Source organism: Lynx canadensis, chromosome B4, assembly GCF_007474595.2.
Source record: "Lynx canadensis isolate LIC74 chromosome B4, mLynCan4.pri.v2, whole genome shotgun sequence".
Classification (NCBI taxonomy): domain Eukaryota; kingdom Metazoa; phylum Chordata; class Mammalia; order Carnivora; family Felidae; genus Lynx; species Lynx canadensis.
In genome coordinates, this window is record NC_044309.1 from 104,270,755 (window position 1) to 104,284,501 (window position 13,747).

The 13,747-nt window shown below is 35.7% G+C and overlaps 1 protein-coding gene across 5 annotated transcripts in view; it reads right to left on the reverse strand.

Annotated features, from left to right (window-relative positions):
- Positions 1 to 13,747, reverse strand: part of PPFIA2 (PTPRF interacting protein alpha 2) — a 478,405-nt gene that overhangs the window by 460,262 nt on the left and 4,396 nt on the right. For all 5 annotated transcript variants that reach the window (XM_032594017.1, XM_032594014.1, XM_030323311.1 and 2 more), the window contains one exon: positions 12,798 to 13,048. In XM_032594017.1, coding sequence (XP_032449908.1) covers positions 12,798 to 13,046 — 249 coding nt within the window. In that variant the 5' untranslated portion in view covers positions 13,047 to 13,048. The remainder of the gene's footprint in view (positions 1 to 12,797; positions 13,049 to 13,747) is intronic.

The following is a 13,747-nucleotide window of genomic DNA, read 5'->3' on the forward strand; positions in this document are numbered from 1 at the left end:
TGCATGCTAGTATTAAGCACACCTAATTATACTATAAAATTGATTGGAAAACTCAAGTTAGAAATTCATCTTGAGAATACTAACAGCTGTTTTTCTGTTGATATAATTCCTTCTGAGAGAATAAGAGAGAGAGGAAGAAAGAAAGAAAGAAAGAAAGAAATAGAAAATCAGTAATTAAAAGATAAACTGTTAAAAAATAAAAATTAACCAAAATATTCTTTTATTTTTCTGTTTCCATGAAATAAAACTTGTATATAGTTTTCAAATCATGGTAGTAGTATTATGACATTGCACAGCTCTCCACATCATTTCTTTCATGAAAGCTGGTTTAATTTAAGAAATAAATTCCCTATAAAAGAACATGAAAATGTGAAAAAAAGTGGAATTTGAAGTAAAAAAGCCTTGGACTAATATCTTTTGTTCATACCTTCAAAGCAAGCCATTTACATTCTGATCTCCTTGCTCTGATTTATAAAATATTTTAAAAATGCCACAATCTTTTGATATAAAACCCACTTCATTCTAGAAGGACCTTTGAGGTGTAATATCAACACCAGCCTCATATATACTATGACTTTAGTGTTATAAACACTTTAGCCATAATACTGTATAAATTGTATTTGTTTTCCTGTTCTGTCAGTATATGTAATTCTTTATGACTGTATGATACTTGCCAAATAAGCACAAACTAGATACCACAGAGAATGTGTTCAATAAGCAAAAGAATGACTTTTGTTTTCATTTCATTATTTAGTATTTTTGAACAATAACTAAGTGCCAGATACTGTTGTGGGCAGAAAATACAGCTGTAAATCATTAGAAAAGAGTTCCCGGGTTTCATGGAACAGAATCTAGTGGAGGAAGAAAGACATAAAAAATAAGGCAAAAATAAATAAATAAATAAAGTATACACTGTGTTGGATGGTGATAAGTGCTAGGAAGAAAAAGCAGAGAAGAGGGATTGGAAATATTAAGGAGGGAGCTATTTTAATTTAAAATACATTGCTCAGGTAGGGCCTCACTGAGAAAGTGGTATCTGAGTAAAGCCCTAAAGAGTTGAAAGAGCCAGTCACATAGCTGTCTGGGGGACAACTTTCCAGGCCTAAGGAACACCAGTGCGAAGACCCTAACACAGTTGAATGCCTGACATGTTGAACAGCAAGGACACCAGGATAGTGGGAGTAGAGTGGATGAGCTAGAAAACTACCGGAGATGCTATCAGACAGAAAAAGGGGAGGGGGCTGTTAGAACTTTAGTCCAATTTAAAGACCTGGGCATTTACAGTGAGAAGGGGAGGCATTTCAGACACTTGAGCAGATATGAAACAAAACTTGACTTACCTTTTATGAGAATCAGGATCTTTCTTGTTGTTATGTTGGCAATAGATTAATGAGGTACAGACATGAGCAAGGAGAAAGGAAAATACTGTCTAATCCAGGTAAGAGATGGTGACTGACTAGGATGGAGTTGTAGAAGTGATTATTGTGGTTCAAGTCTACATATATTTTAAAGATAAAATAGAGACACTTCACTGCTGGATGGAATACAGAATGTGAAAGAAATAAAACACTGAGGTTTTAGCCTAAGCCAAAAGAAGACTGACGTTGCTATTAATTTAGATGCAGAAGAGTAAGTGAAGATCATGAACTCAGTTTGAGACATGTTTAATTTCTACATTTGACAATAGGAGTCTGAAGGTCATGGGAATGTCTGGGTTTGGGAGGTCAACTCTGAAGTCATCAATAGTTAGATAATACATAAAGCTAGGAGATAGGAGAAATCATCATTGGTATTAGCCCAAGATGGAAAGAGAAAAAGTACAGGAACTGAATCCTGGAATAATCAAGCATTAATAGGTCAGGAAGATTAAGAATGACTAACAAAAAAGACTGAGGAGTGACCAAAGAGATAGGAGGAAAAGCAGGCAAATGCACTGCACTAGAGCCAAATGAAGCAAGTGCTTCAAAAAAGAAGAGACCCAAAGTATGTAATACAGCTGATAAACAGGAATGAGACTGAGAATTGACCAATGCATTTAGCACTATGGAGATTACAGGTATTGTTCACAAAGCAGGTTAGAAGTTTTTGCGGTAAATGCCCAGCTAGAGTAGATTCAAGAGAAAATGGAGAAAACAGGAAGAGAGAAATGAGAAATAATGATTGTAGACAATTTTTTTAAACTTTTGCTGTAAAGGGAAAGAAATGGCGTGGTAACTTGGTTAGGTGAGTTGGTAATAGAATTTTTTTTTAATGATGTAGGAAAAAGAGGGGAAACGTTTTGTCCTGAAATAGCAAGAGGGGGTGATTGGGGGTGATTTCTAGAACACAAAAGAAGGACTGCCCTTTTCAAGGAACATGGACGGTTCATTACATTAGAGGATAAAAGGCAATGGAGCAACTAGAAATAACTCTCATTTCAAAGAATTTACTAATGAACATGATATCCAGTGGATTGTAGGCATTACCTTCTTGTCACAATACATTCCTAGGACTCATGGTTAGTCAAGTTTTAAAATAAAGCATAGTTATCAGCAACACTGTACTGTAAGCATAGAACCTCACACAGGGTAGGCCCTAAAATATTTGTTGTATAAAAAACAATTGTTTGGGGCGCCTGGGTGCCTCAGTCAGTTGAACGCTCAACTCTTGATATTGGCTCAGGTCATGATCCCAGAGTCATGGGATCGAGCCCCACGTCAGGCTCTGCACTGAGTGCAGAGACTGCTTAAAATTTTTTTTCTCTCTCTCTCCCTTTACCCATCTCCCTAGCTTGTGTGCCCCCACCAAATAAAAATTAAATAAAAATAAATAGCAATTGTTTACTAAATTGTGATTATTAAATCAATAAAGCTGAAGTCTATACCCTTATAATCATTTGAAATGAACAAAAGTATTCAACATATTAGAGGGAACCAGAATTACCCATTTACATGTAAGTAAACAAGAAGCCTCAGAAGTTCACTGGTTTTTCTGTGTCACGGGGTTTCACAAAGTTGAAAATGAAACCCACGTACTATAATTTCTGGTTAAATACTTTTCCATGCAACCCATACACTCTTGCTTATAAAAAGTAGATGATGGGCTATGAAGTATGCTTAATACATTAAAAGGTAAATTTATAAATACAAAGAACTGAGATTCTTAAATAATTGTGTGTATAATTATATGAACTCTAATAATCTTTTCATATTTAAATCATAATGTTTGCCTTATTAAAAACTTAGGAGTAGTCATGAGAAATACTTTCAATGGCCCATGTCTCATAAAGAAGGTTTCAAGAAAGGTTTCTTTATATCTAATGAGCATAATGAGATGAAGGAGATGGCTCAGAGTAAAACAAAAGTAAGCCATGAATAAAATCCTGGTGAGTACCACTTACCAACTGTGTGGTGTTGAACAAGTTACTTAACCTCTCTGTGCCTCGGTTGTATCATCTGTAAAATGGGAATAATAATAATAACGACCTCATTGGAATGTTTTGAGGATTAACTGAGATGATACATCTAACCAGTTTAATGAAGGAGCTGGATTCAGAAATCAACATTTCTGTGTCTCCTGATTTCCTCAGGTGAAGAAATGAACCCCAAATAAAATTTCAGGTGGGTGTCTTAGCTTTTCTGCTCATGCTTAGAAAATAAGCTATCTATCCTTTTGTTTGGAAATTAAGTAGTCTAACAATTTCATAGTCTCATTCCATATAGGACTATATAATATACAAAGCCCCAAGCTTCTGTCCTGCCTAAAGCTCATCCTTTCACTTAGCTCAGGCTTGTTTCAAGCTTTAAAGTCTACAATGGAGGGTGGGACAAGGTAGTCTCCTTCATGCTGATAGCCTACATTCACAGCAACAATTCCTGACCCTTCCAGAGTCAGACCCTAGGAAAGTGAAATTGGAATGAAAGATCACAGTGGAATGTGGCTGACACAATTGTCATGTGTGTTCAGGGCTTTCTGAATGGCAAATACACAATCGTGACCCTTCTTCTGGGGCAGGTTCATGGCTTTCTCAAAGAATCTGTCTTCCCCAGTTTATTTGACTAGCTCTGTTTGTCCTTTGAAACATCAATCCTCCAATTTCTCTCTCGTTATCACCACCTGGGACCTGGGCTTCAAAATATTACCAACCTTATTCTGACATGGAGGACTTGAAGCTTTCCTACCATGTGACTTCTAATCTATATAGAGGCAGGGGCATCTCCAGCCACAGCTGGGGCTTTTAGACTTCAGACTATATCCTTCGGCTTCTGGAGGAAATACATCAAGTTCTCATAAGTGTCTGCCCTGAAGTTCCTCTCACTTGGTTCAACCGAATGGTAATCACCCCATCCCTCCTACATGGAATGGTAGATTGTGTACAACAAACCAACAGCTCTCCAAAACAATCCAGCCTCTCTTCTAGCTTTACCACCTCAACCTTTGTTGAGACTTAAAATGGAGTTTGAACTAACGTTGGACTTATTAGTTGGATTATGTCCTAGTACTTTCTGCAAATAGTTACACCTCACTTATTTAGCCTCCCTTCAAAGAGAAAGACAGAAAGACCCCCATTTTAATATCTGAATACTTAAATAAAACATTGCCTAGCCTAGTGGGAGTGTTTAGAAATATTAGCTATTGTTATTATTCATTATATCTTTTTTTTAGGTTTATTTATTTATTTTGGATGAGAGAGACAGGGACAGACAGCATAAGCAGGGAGGGTAAAGAGAGAGAGGGAGAGAGAGAATCCAAGCAGGGCTTCACACTGTCAGCCCAGAGCCCTATGCGGGGCTGTGAACTCATAAACTGTGAGATCATGACCTGAGCCAAAAGCAAGAGTTGGACACTTAACTGACCAAGCCACCTAGGTGCCCCCATCATATCTTTATTATTTAACATTTAAGGAGTGGATTCACAGAAAAGGAAATGGGGAGGAAAAAGTCAAAATGTTTAAAACAAAGATAGTGTGGTGTCATACAAGTTAACAGTGTAAGGTGTTTGGCTTTTTAGTTTGTTTTGTTTCGCTCTTTGAGAAGGGAGTCATCACAGTGTCAAATTTTGCAGTGAATTTTAATAAAACAGACCTACTGCATCCATCACTTGGCTGCCGATTACATCATTTTGAGCAGGGAATGTGAGGGAAAGCCAGACTTCAGTTGCTCAAAGGTGAATAGAAAATGAAGAAATTGAGACAGTGAGAACAGGCAAGTTGGGAAATAAAGTTACAGGAAAAGAAAAGATAGACTGGTGGCTAAGCGGAGACACAGTGTTAAGCAACTCTTTTGTGGGTATTGTTGTACTTTTACTTTTAAGAAATTGATTTGAATATGTTACAAAAAGCCAACTGATAGAGCAAGAAAGATTGAAGATAGTAGAGAAAAAAAAATAATCAAAAAGACATGAGAAAGGGACATCAAAGATCTAGAGGCAGGTACTAGCCTTAAACAAAAAGGGCAATGCTTAAGATTGGAGAACACAAGTAAATGAAGATGAGTATGGAATAAATAAGTGTACAGGGATATGTGGGAAGAGCATCAGTATTAGAGGACATCAAAACTAGTAATCTAGGAAAGGAATGGTTATAAAGAATTAAGGACATGGGAATTATAAGATGAAATAATTAATAGCATTGCTTGGCACAGAGAAGCCAAGGAGCATGACAATGAAAGAGGATCACTAGATTTGCAAAATCTGTATCCAGTGATGGCATGCAGAAGTGTATTTTTAAGAGAATGGTGATGATAGAAGTCTGAAAATAAAGGTTAAGAAAGACATATAAATAAAGAGATCTAAATCATGAGAAACAAAGGCTGCTTGTGAACACCATTTCATTTGGCCAGGGAAAAATAACTAACTGGAGAAAGAAAAGCACATTAAGAAATAGAATAACTATAATAAGAGGCAGCAAAAGATGTAGCATCTTGACAGAGCAAGGGATAAAATGCTTAGTGCACTAACATTAGGTTTCATTGAAAAGGAAAGAGTTCAATCCAGATATTATCTTCTCAGTTGAATAAGAAGGGATGTTGTTTGACTCAATCAAGGGACATGCGAAACTGGTCATTGAGGAAGTGGAAAATTGGGGGAAGCCATTTAGAAGAGTGTAGTTAAGAATTTTTTTAAAAAAAAGATGAATCAAAGGACTTCCAAAATTTGATAAAGATTTCAGAGACTACGGCGTTTTAGTGCTTTCAATTGGTGCTGGTGTTCATTATTACCCAGCAAAATTATGCAGTTAAGGTTGGCTAAGGATAATGATGATAATATCTATAGTAATAATAACAGCATCAATAGCGGCATTTAACATTTATTGAGCATGTACTATCTGTGAGGCATTGAATTGATCATTTGACATGTTCCAGGTCATTTATTCCTCATAATAATCCTATGAGGTAGGTCTATCATTATTTGAATTAACTACTTTAACCAGAGTCACTGAGCTAGTACGTTGCAAGCCACAAAGATACCTAGGAGGTAGTCTGTCTCCAGAATAAAAGTGACTCTCCATAAGTGTCACTTAAATGTTTTGCATTTTAAAATGTCAAAATATAAACATATTCCTGCTGTCCATCAGTAGCTTCCTTTAACTTAATTCCTCTCAGAGTAAACTACTAGCACAAACCAATTAATGAAAAATGACTCCTGACATTTTTAAATGTTCAAGGTTTCTGAAGAATATATACATGCCTCCTTTTAACCACTCCCAAGAGAGGATATCATCCCTCCTTTGAATTAAGGAAATAGAGTTTCAGAGAAGTCAAGTTACTTACCAATGGTCCCTCAGCTAATAAGTGGAAGAACTCCAATTCAAATTCAGATCTTCTCACTCAACTTCCAAGTCTTTGCCATTCAGTTCATTACCAGTCTTTGTCCATCCTTTCTCCCCAACATTCTTTACATTTCTATTGTCTTTCTTAGATTCAAGTTGCACAATCCTATTTCAAATTCCCACAACCCACCAGAATTATTACATTATCACAATAAGCTCTCCCTAACATAATAATGGCCCAAATGACCCTTTTAGCTTATATTTGTGATAGACCAGTTACCGTGGTGGTCCTTATGCTTCATCCCCTCCTGTAATTTTGCCATGTAATTATGTATTGCCTTCCACTCTGTCTCTGGGCTTGGCCATAACTTTTACCAAAATAAGACTCAACCAGAAGCTTAAAAACCACTTGCTTGTTTCTGCTTTGCTCTTACTCCTCTTCCACGACCATGAGAACTTGCCAGGGCTAGCCTATTGCAGGATTACACACATACATAGAGATGAATGGCCCCAGTTGGTCCAGCCAAGGCCATCCTAATTCAAACAACAGCCACTTAACATACAGCTAACTGAGCCAACCTTCAGCTAACCATAAATTGGGCTAACCATAAACTGGGCATAAATGAGCCCAGGCAAGATCAACCAATCTAAGTCAAGATCAACCAATCTAAGTCAAGATCAGCTGAATTCCATAAATCCAAAATTTTACATGAGGTTTTACACTGAGATTTTGTGTTGTTTGTTACATAGCATAATTTTATTTATTGTTTAAGTGTTCTTATTAACATTCCAGTTAGTTAACATACAGTTCTATTAGTTTTAGGTGTATAATGTAGTGATTCACCACTTCCATACAACACCTGATGTTCATCACAACAAGCTCACACATTAATCCCCATCACCTATTTTAGCCATCCCCCCACCTACCTTCCTTCCAGTAACTATTAGTTTGTTCTCTATAGTTAAGAGTCTGTTTCTTGGTTTGCCTGTCTCTTTTTTCCCCTTTTCTCATTTGTTTTGTTTCTTACACTCCACATATGAGTGAAATCATATGGTATTTGTCTTTCTACACAGCGATAGATAGCTAATGAGTACATTATGTAATCCATCCTAAATCAAAATGGCAGAGTAATATTCCTTCATCATTACCTTATCATGTCACCAGTTCACTCAAAATTCTACTGATCATACTATGTACAAACTCCTATTGTTAACAGGTCATATTCCTCCACTGCCAGTATATAAAATTTCACTCCTACACTACAACCCTTTGACAAACAAATCTTTCAGTTATTCTCCTTATTTGATTCCTATATAGTCTTTCAAAAAATAAAAACAAAACTCAGGCATGCTGCTAGTTAATCTGTCTCCTTTGTGCAAATTAGGAACCTCAGGCCTAGACTAGAAAGAAGAGCATAGGCTGAACTTTAACCCCCCAAAAGTCTTTGAGAGGGCCCTATGCACAACTCTACAACTCCACACAGAATATATTTGAATTATTTCCAACATTTTCTTTTTTTTTTTTTAATTTTTTTTTTCAACGTTTATTTATTTTTGGGACAGAGAGAGACAGAGCATGAACGGGGGAGGGGCAGAGAGAGAGGGAGACACAGAATCGGAAACAGGCTCCAGGCTCTGAGCCATCAGCCCAGAGCCTGACGCGGCTCGAACTCACGGACCGCGAGATCGTGACCTGGCTGAAGTCGGACGCTTAACCGACTGCGCCACCCAGGCGCCCCATCCAACATTTTCTTAAAAAGACCTCCTTAATATCACTTTACACGTGAAAGGTTCTGTATTTAATCATATGCCTAGATTATAGCTCAAAAATTTTTCAATACTTGTACAATCTTCTGGTACTATATTAAGTTGGGTTCGTTTATATATTGTTTTTAAGCAAATTTATTTCCTAAGTTCTCTGGGAGCCAAATAATGTGCCTTTTCTCCTTTATCCCCTTTTCAAAAATATGTAACTAGTTAATAATACACAGAAGATCCTCAATATATGCTAAATGAAGAACTAATATATTTTATGTATAATATATATCTATATATAAATAATACAAATAAATATAAAAATATAATATAAATAATATATTATAGTAATATTTTAATACTGTAAATAGAAATATGTAAATATAAACTAAATATAAATATATTTTTATATAAAAATGTATATATAAAATGGACTTTTTATAATGGAAAGTTCACTCCTCTTACCTCCTCTTACCTTTCCTGTAAATATTCTTAATAAGCATATTAGTAATTGACAAATATCTGTCCTGTACTCAAAAATTTTAAAACTATTTGATTAATATTCCTAGTAAATTATTCTAACGCTCCATACATATACAGAAATTAATTTATCTTTTGGCATTGGAGACAAAACAAATGCAAGCCTTTTTATATTTATACATTGCAAATTAATTAGTTTTTACTTATATTATTTTCTTTAATCATCACAGACTACCCTGTGAAGTATTAGTATGAACCGATTTTTATAGCCTGGAAACCTGAAGTCCTGACTCAAGTTGATGATGCACAGAAGAGCCACAATACAAACTAGATCTTCCTGTATCAAGTTTATTGCTACTTCTCCATCCAAATGAATATGCATTTGGTTCTGATTTTACTTTAAAAGCCCTCACTCCAGACCTGGTACTCCACTGGTTCACAGGGTTAGAGGATTAAGATATGCTCCTGTTCTGAAGAAGCATATAGTCCAGGTTGGGAAACAGGCATATACACAGATAATTTAATGATAATATGGGAAATTATAAGGCTAAGGAACACAGAGGAAATGTACCTGGGGGTTCAGAGAAGCCTTCCTGGAAGAGATAAAGTCTTGGCTAAGTTTAGACGTGAAGCAAAGACATTGAGAAAAAACATTATGGGCATAGAGATGAATATGTACAAAGGAGAGACCGGAAAAGCCTGAAGCTTATGGAGATCCTGCAAGTAGAGCAATATTATTCAAACACATGGCATGACGCATTTGCTAAAGTGGAAATGTTAGGAGATGTAAAAACAAAGAAGTTTGGGACCAGGTGCAAAAACAAAAACAAACAAAAAACAAAAAAAATATAGAGAGATGAGAATTATTTAGAAGATTAAAAACAATATGGCTAAATGATGATTGAATTTAGGACTGTCAGGTGTCTGGGTGAGGAGATAGAGCACCCAGATTTGGGTGGGGAATGGGAGGCAGAGGATGACTGAGTTTGGGGCATGTTGAATCTGAGGTTCTATGGAACATTTAAATTCATCTGTGCATAAGAAAGGTAGAAAATTGAGTGTGAAGGTTAGAAACATCAGGCCTGGTGATGTGCAATTATAAGTACTCTTTAAACACAGTTACGCCCAATCAAGTGATGAAAAACTAAACACTATGGCTACAAAATACTTTATATGGTTAGGATTGTTAAAATCATCGCTACGTTTGTTCATAAAGGAATGTTCTGAGAGAAAGTGACTAAAGCAAAGCATCAAATCACCAACACCTAAAAGTATTATATAAAACATAGTGTGTCATAAAGTTTGATTGACTCTGCTTTGAATTCTATCCCATGTTTGTTAAAATAATTTTCATTTTTATGTTATTGTAGTAGTTTTCAATTTTACATGCTTTATTCTGCCTCAAAACACACATTTATAGTAGTCATTTTCTCCTTCCAGCTAAATATCCAATGCAATGCCACTAAACAGTGCAGGCACATTGCTTACAAAAAAGTCAAAAATATTCAAAGATACCAGTTAAAGAAGAATATTCCTCTGTTGCTTGCAGGATACCCAGAGCGCTTAAGTTACAGATTAGATTATTTAAAATTTACTTTAAAAATATTATAGGACCATCACTGTCTTTAAGGACCTGTGAATTGCAGGCATTATTCAAATACATAGAATAGTAAGATGTAAATCAACAACAAGAAAAGTGTCAAAGTATTCACAAAAGACTTTGGGACTATGTCCATCTGAATATACAGGTTCATAATCCCTAACCTATAATTCCAAAACCCATATACTCTGAAACTGATATTTATTTGTAAGTGTGTTGCAAACTTGATAGGTACAAAACTAAAGCTGTACTAACGTGAGAGATTTATGGTCTTTATTTTTTCCATGCAATAGGAATATTCATATAATTCTTTTCAGATATGAAAACGTAGAATTATAGGGTGCTTCCCAGAATGCATCTAGTTTTCCATAATATACATCATATACTTACAAAAAAGTCAAGAAAATTCTGAACTCTGAAACACACTAGCCCCAGAGTGTTGAGATAAGAGATTGCAGACCAATATAATTCAAATCCAAAACTTAAAATTTTAGGGGTGCCTGGGTGGCTCAGTGGGTTGGGCGTCCAACTTTGACTCAGGTCATAATCTCATGGTTCATGAGTTTGAGCCCCACGTCGAGCTCTGTGCTGACAGCTCAGAGCCTGGAGCCTGTTTCAGATTCTGTGTCTCCCTCTCTCTCTGCCCATCCCCTGCTCACACTCTGTCTCTGTCTCTCTCAAAAATAAATAAACATTAAACAATTTAAAAAAAACTTAAAATTTTAGATGTTATTATAATCAAAATGTTCAATACAGCTGAAAAATATAACTCTAGGTAAAGATATGACAGCTGTCTTTTGAGATGAATGACTCATTCTGTGTAATTAAATAAACCGGTGTACCAACGGGTGAGGGTTACAGAAAACAGTATTGCATCTTAACACAAGACAAACTGAAAACAAAAAGGACTACAACAAGAGTTCTTCATATAGGGTTATGGGGTTACCTAGTGGGGATGTGATAAAGGATTCTAGGTGATCCTTTCCATTCTGAGAGTCTTTAATATCTCAACAACACACTTCAAGTTAATAGTACATCTGGGTTTAGAATTTTATCAACTTTGATTATATAATTTTCAATATTTATGAAAAGATATTTGCTACAAGACATAACTTCATGGAGAGAGGTCAACTCGTCAACATTTCTATACTGTCGTTAAAGTGGAGGGCCAATCAAATTTGTATTTAAGAGAAAAATATAGGGGCGCCTGGGTGGCGCAGTCGGTTAAGCATCCGACTTCAGCCAGGTCACGATCTCGCGGTCCTGAGTTCGAGCCCCGCGTCGGGCTCTGGGCTGATGGCTCAGAGCCTGGAGCCTGTTTCCGATTCTGTGTCTCCCTCTCTCTCTGCCCCTCCCCTGTTCATGCTCTGTCTCTCTCTGTCCCAAAAATAAATAAACGTTGAAAAAAAAAAAAGAAAAATATAGTGTATTGGGGTTGATTATTAAAAATCTCATTCATATTCTATAATTTTTCTCATACCTAAAACAAACACAATTATTCTATTCTTAAATAAGAAAATTGAGTGTCAGTATTAACTTTGTATGTAAATAAGCTTGAAATTCTTAAAATGATATCTTTTTCTATAAAATAAGATGCTTGACAAACATATTGAAAAATAGCTAATCTAACAATTTTAAGTTTGTTAGAGTAAGGCTGAACTTTTGCCTTTTCTCTAACTTCCAAAATATATTTTCAAGAAACTGGTTGAAATGTTTTTGAAGAAGAGGGTATAATACATTGAAAATTCCAAGAATTTTTGATCAGGTGCTAGGCATTTTTAAAGAAAGACAGTAGACTTCCAAACTATGATTATTTCCAAAGACAGACCACACAGCTGAAAATGGAAAACACATATTTCCAAATGTCATAATACTGTTTAAAGAGCAAGAAAGAGAAAACTAACTATTCCCATATTTGGGTGATTGAAAGTTGATCAACAGGTGATTTTTCTACACCCACCAAAACATTCAGATAAAATTTTCAAAAGAAAGACCTGATAGGAACTCAGCCTTCACACCCACCATCACCAAAGTACTACAAATTTAAGATAAGATTTTATGTGAACCAGTAGTAATCTATTCTTATGCTTTTCTCACCAAAACATACATATCATACATTTTAAGCAAAAAGATAATTCTAAGAATAGAAATAAAGCAAAGTCTTGTCACATTTGTGATTGCAATAGGAAAGACAAATATTACCAGGAATCATACCTGTGGCAGGGCTGAATTGAGCTGTCTCTGGAGCGAATCTCTGTCATAGATGACATCCTGCAGTCTTTGCTGGGCAAGTGAGAGGCTTTCTTGGGTCTCCCGAAGGGTGTCTAGAAGACGGTCCCTTTCATCTAGCATATTCACCATCAGCTGCTCAAAATGGGAGTCTGAGTCTGAGCCACTGCTTTGGGACCCCCTTTGGCTCATTGGGGTGTCCTCATTAATCGTGGGCATCACTTCACACATCATTGCTTAAAGGAAGTAAAGGGGAGGGAAGTCTTAGTACTAAGAAACTACTTGCGATAATGCCACTTGACCCTCAACTCACCAAACTCTGCAACTCAGTCTGATTGTCTCTTTCTTCTCCTACACACTGTTCCAACTCCAACTAAATATTTTGACCTCAATGAAATATGATTCATTGACTTCGGCCAATCTACATCCTTTCTCTTTTATTGATAATCTATAAAGCTTCTACCCAAGATACAACTTGGTTTCACCTACTTCTCAAAGATTTGGGTTTTTTTTCATGATTTATTCCTCCAATTCAATTTATAGTAATATGTTATTCAACTTACTAACAAGTGATCTTCACCTGTAAGTTTACAAATCTCTTATAGCTAACACCTCCATTTTACCCTTATTTGTTATATTGTTAAAAGCAAGCAGAGTGTCTGGCTGTTAATGGGTAGGAAGTAAATGATTTTTGAATGACTTAAATAATTGAATGAATTAATGTTCACTCGTTCATTTAGGAAACCTATGAATAATTGAGTATTCATTTTATATAATAATCAGTTTTGACTTTTTAATTTTACCAACAGATTTTTTTGCATACCAACTAGTTTATAGTTTCTTGACTTTACAACTCCCATTTTATTACTTTTATGTGCTCTCTACCTAAATTGTTAAGGTAGTCTACATAAAGTAGATAAAGTGACATTGACTAA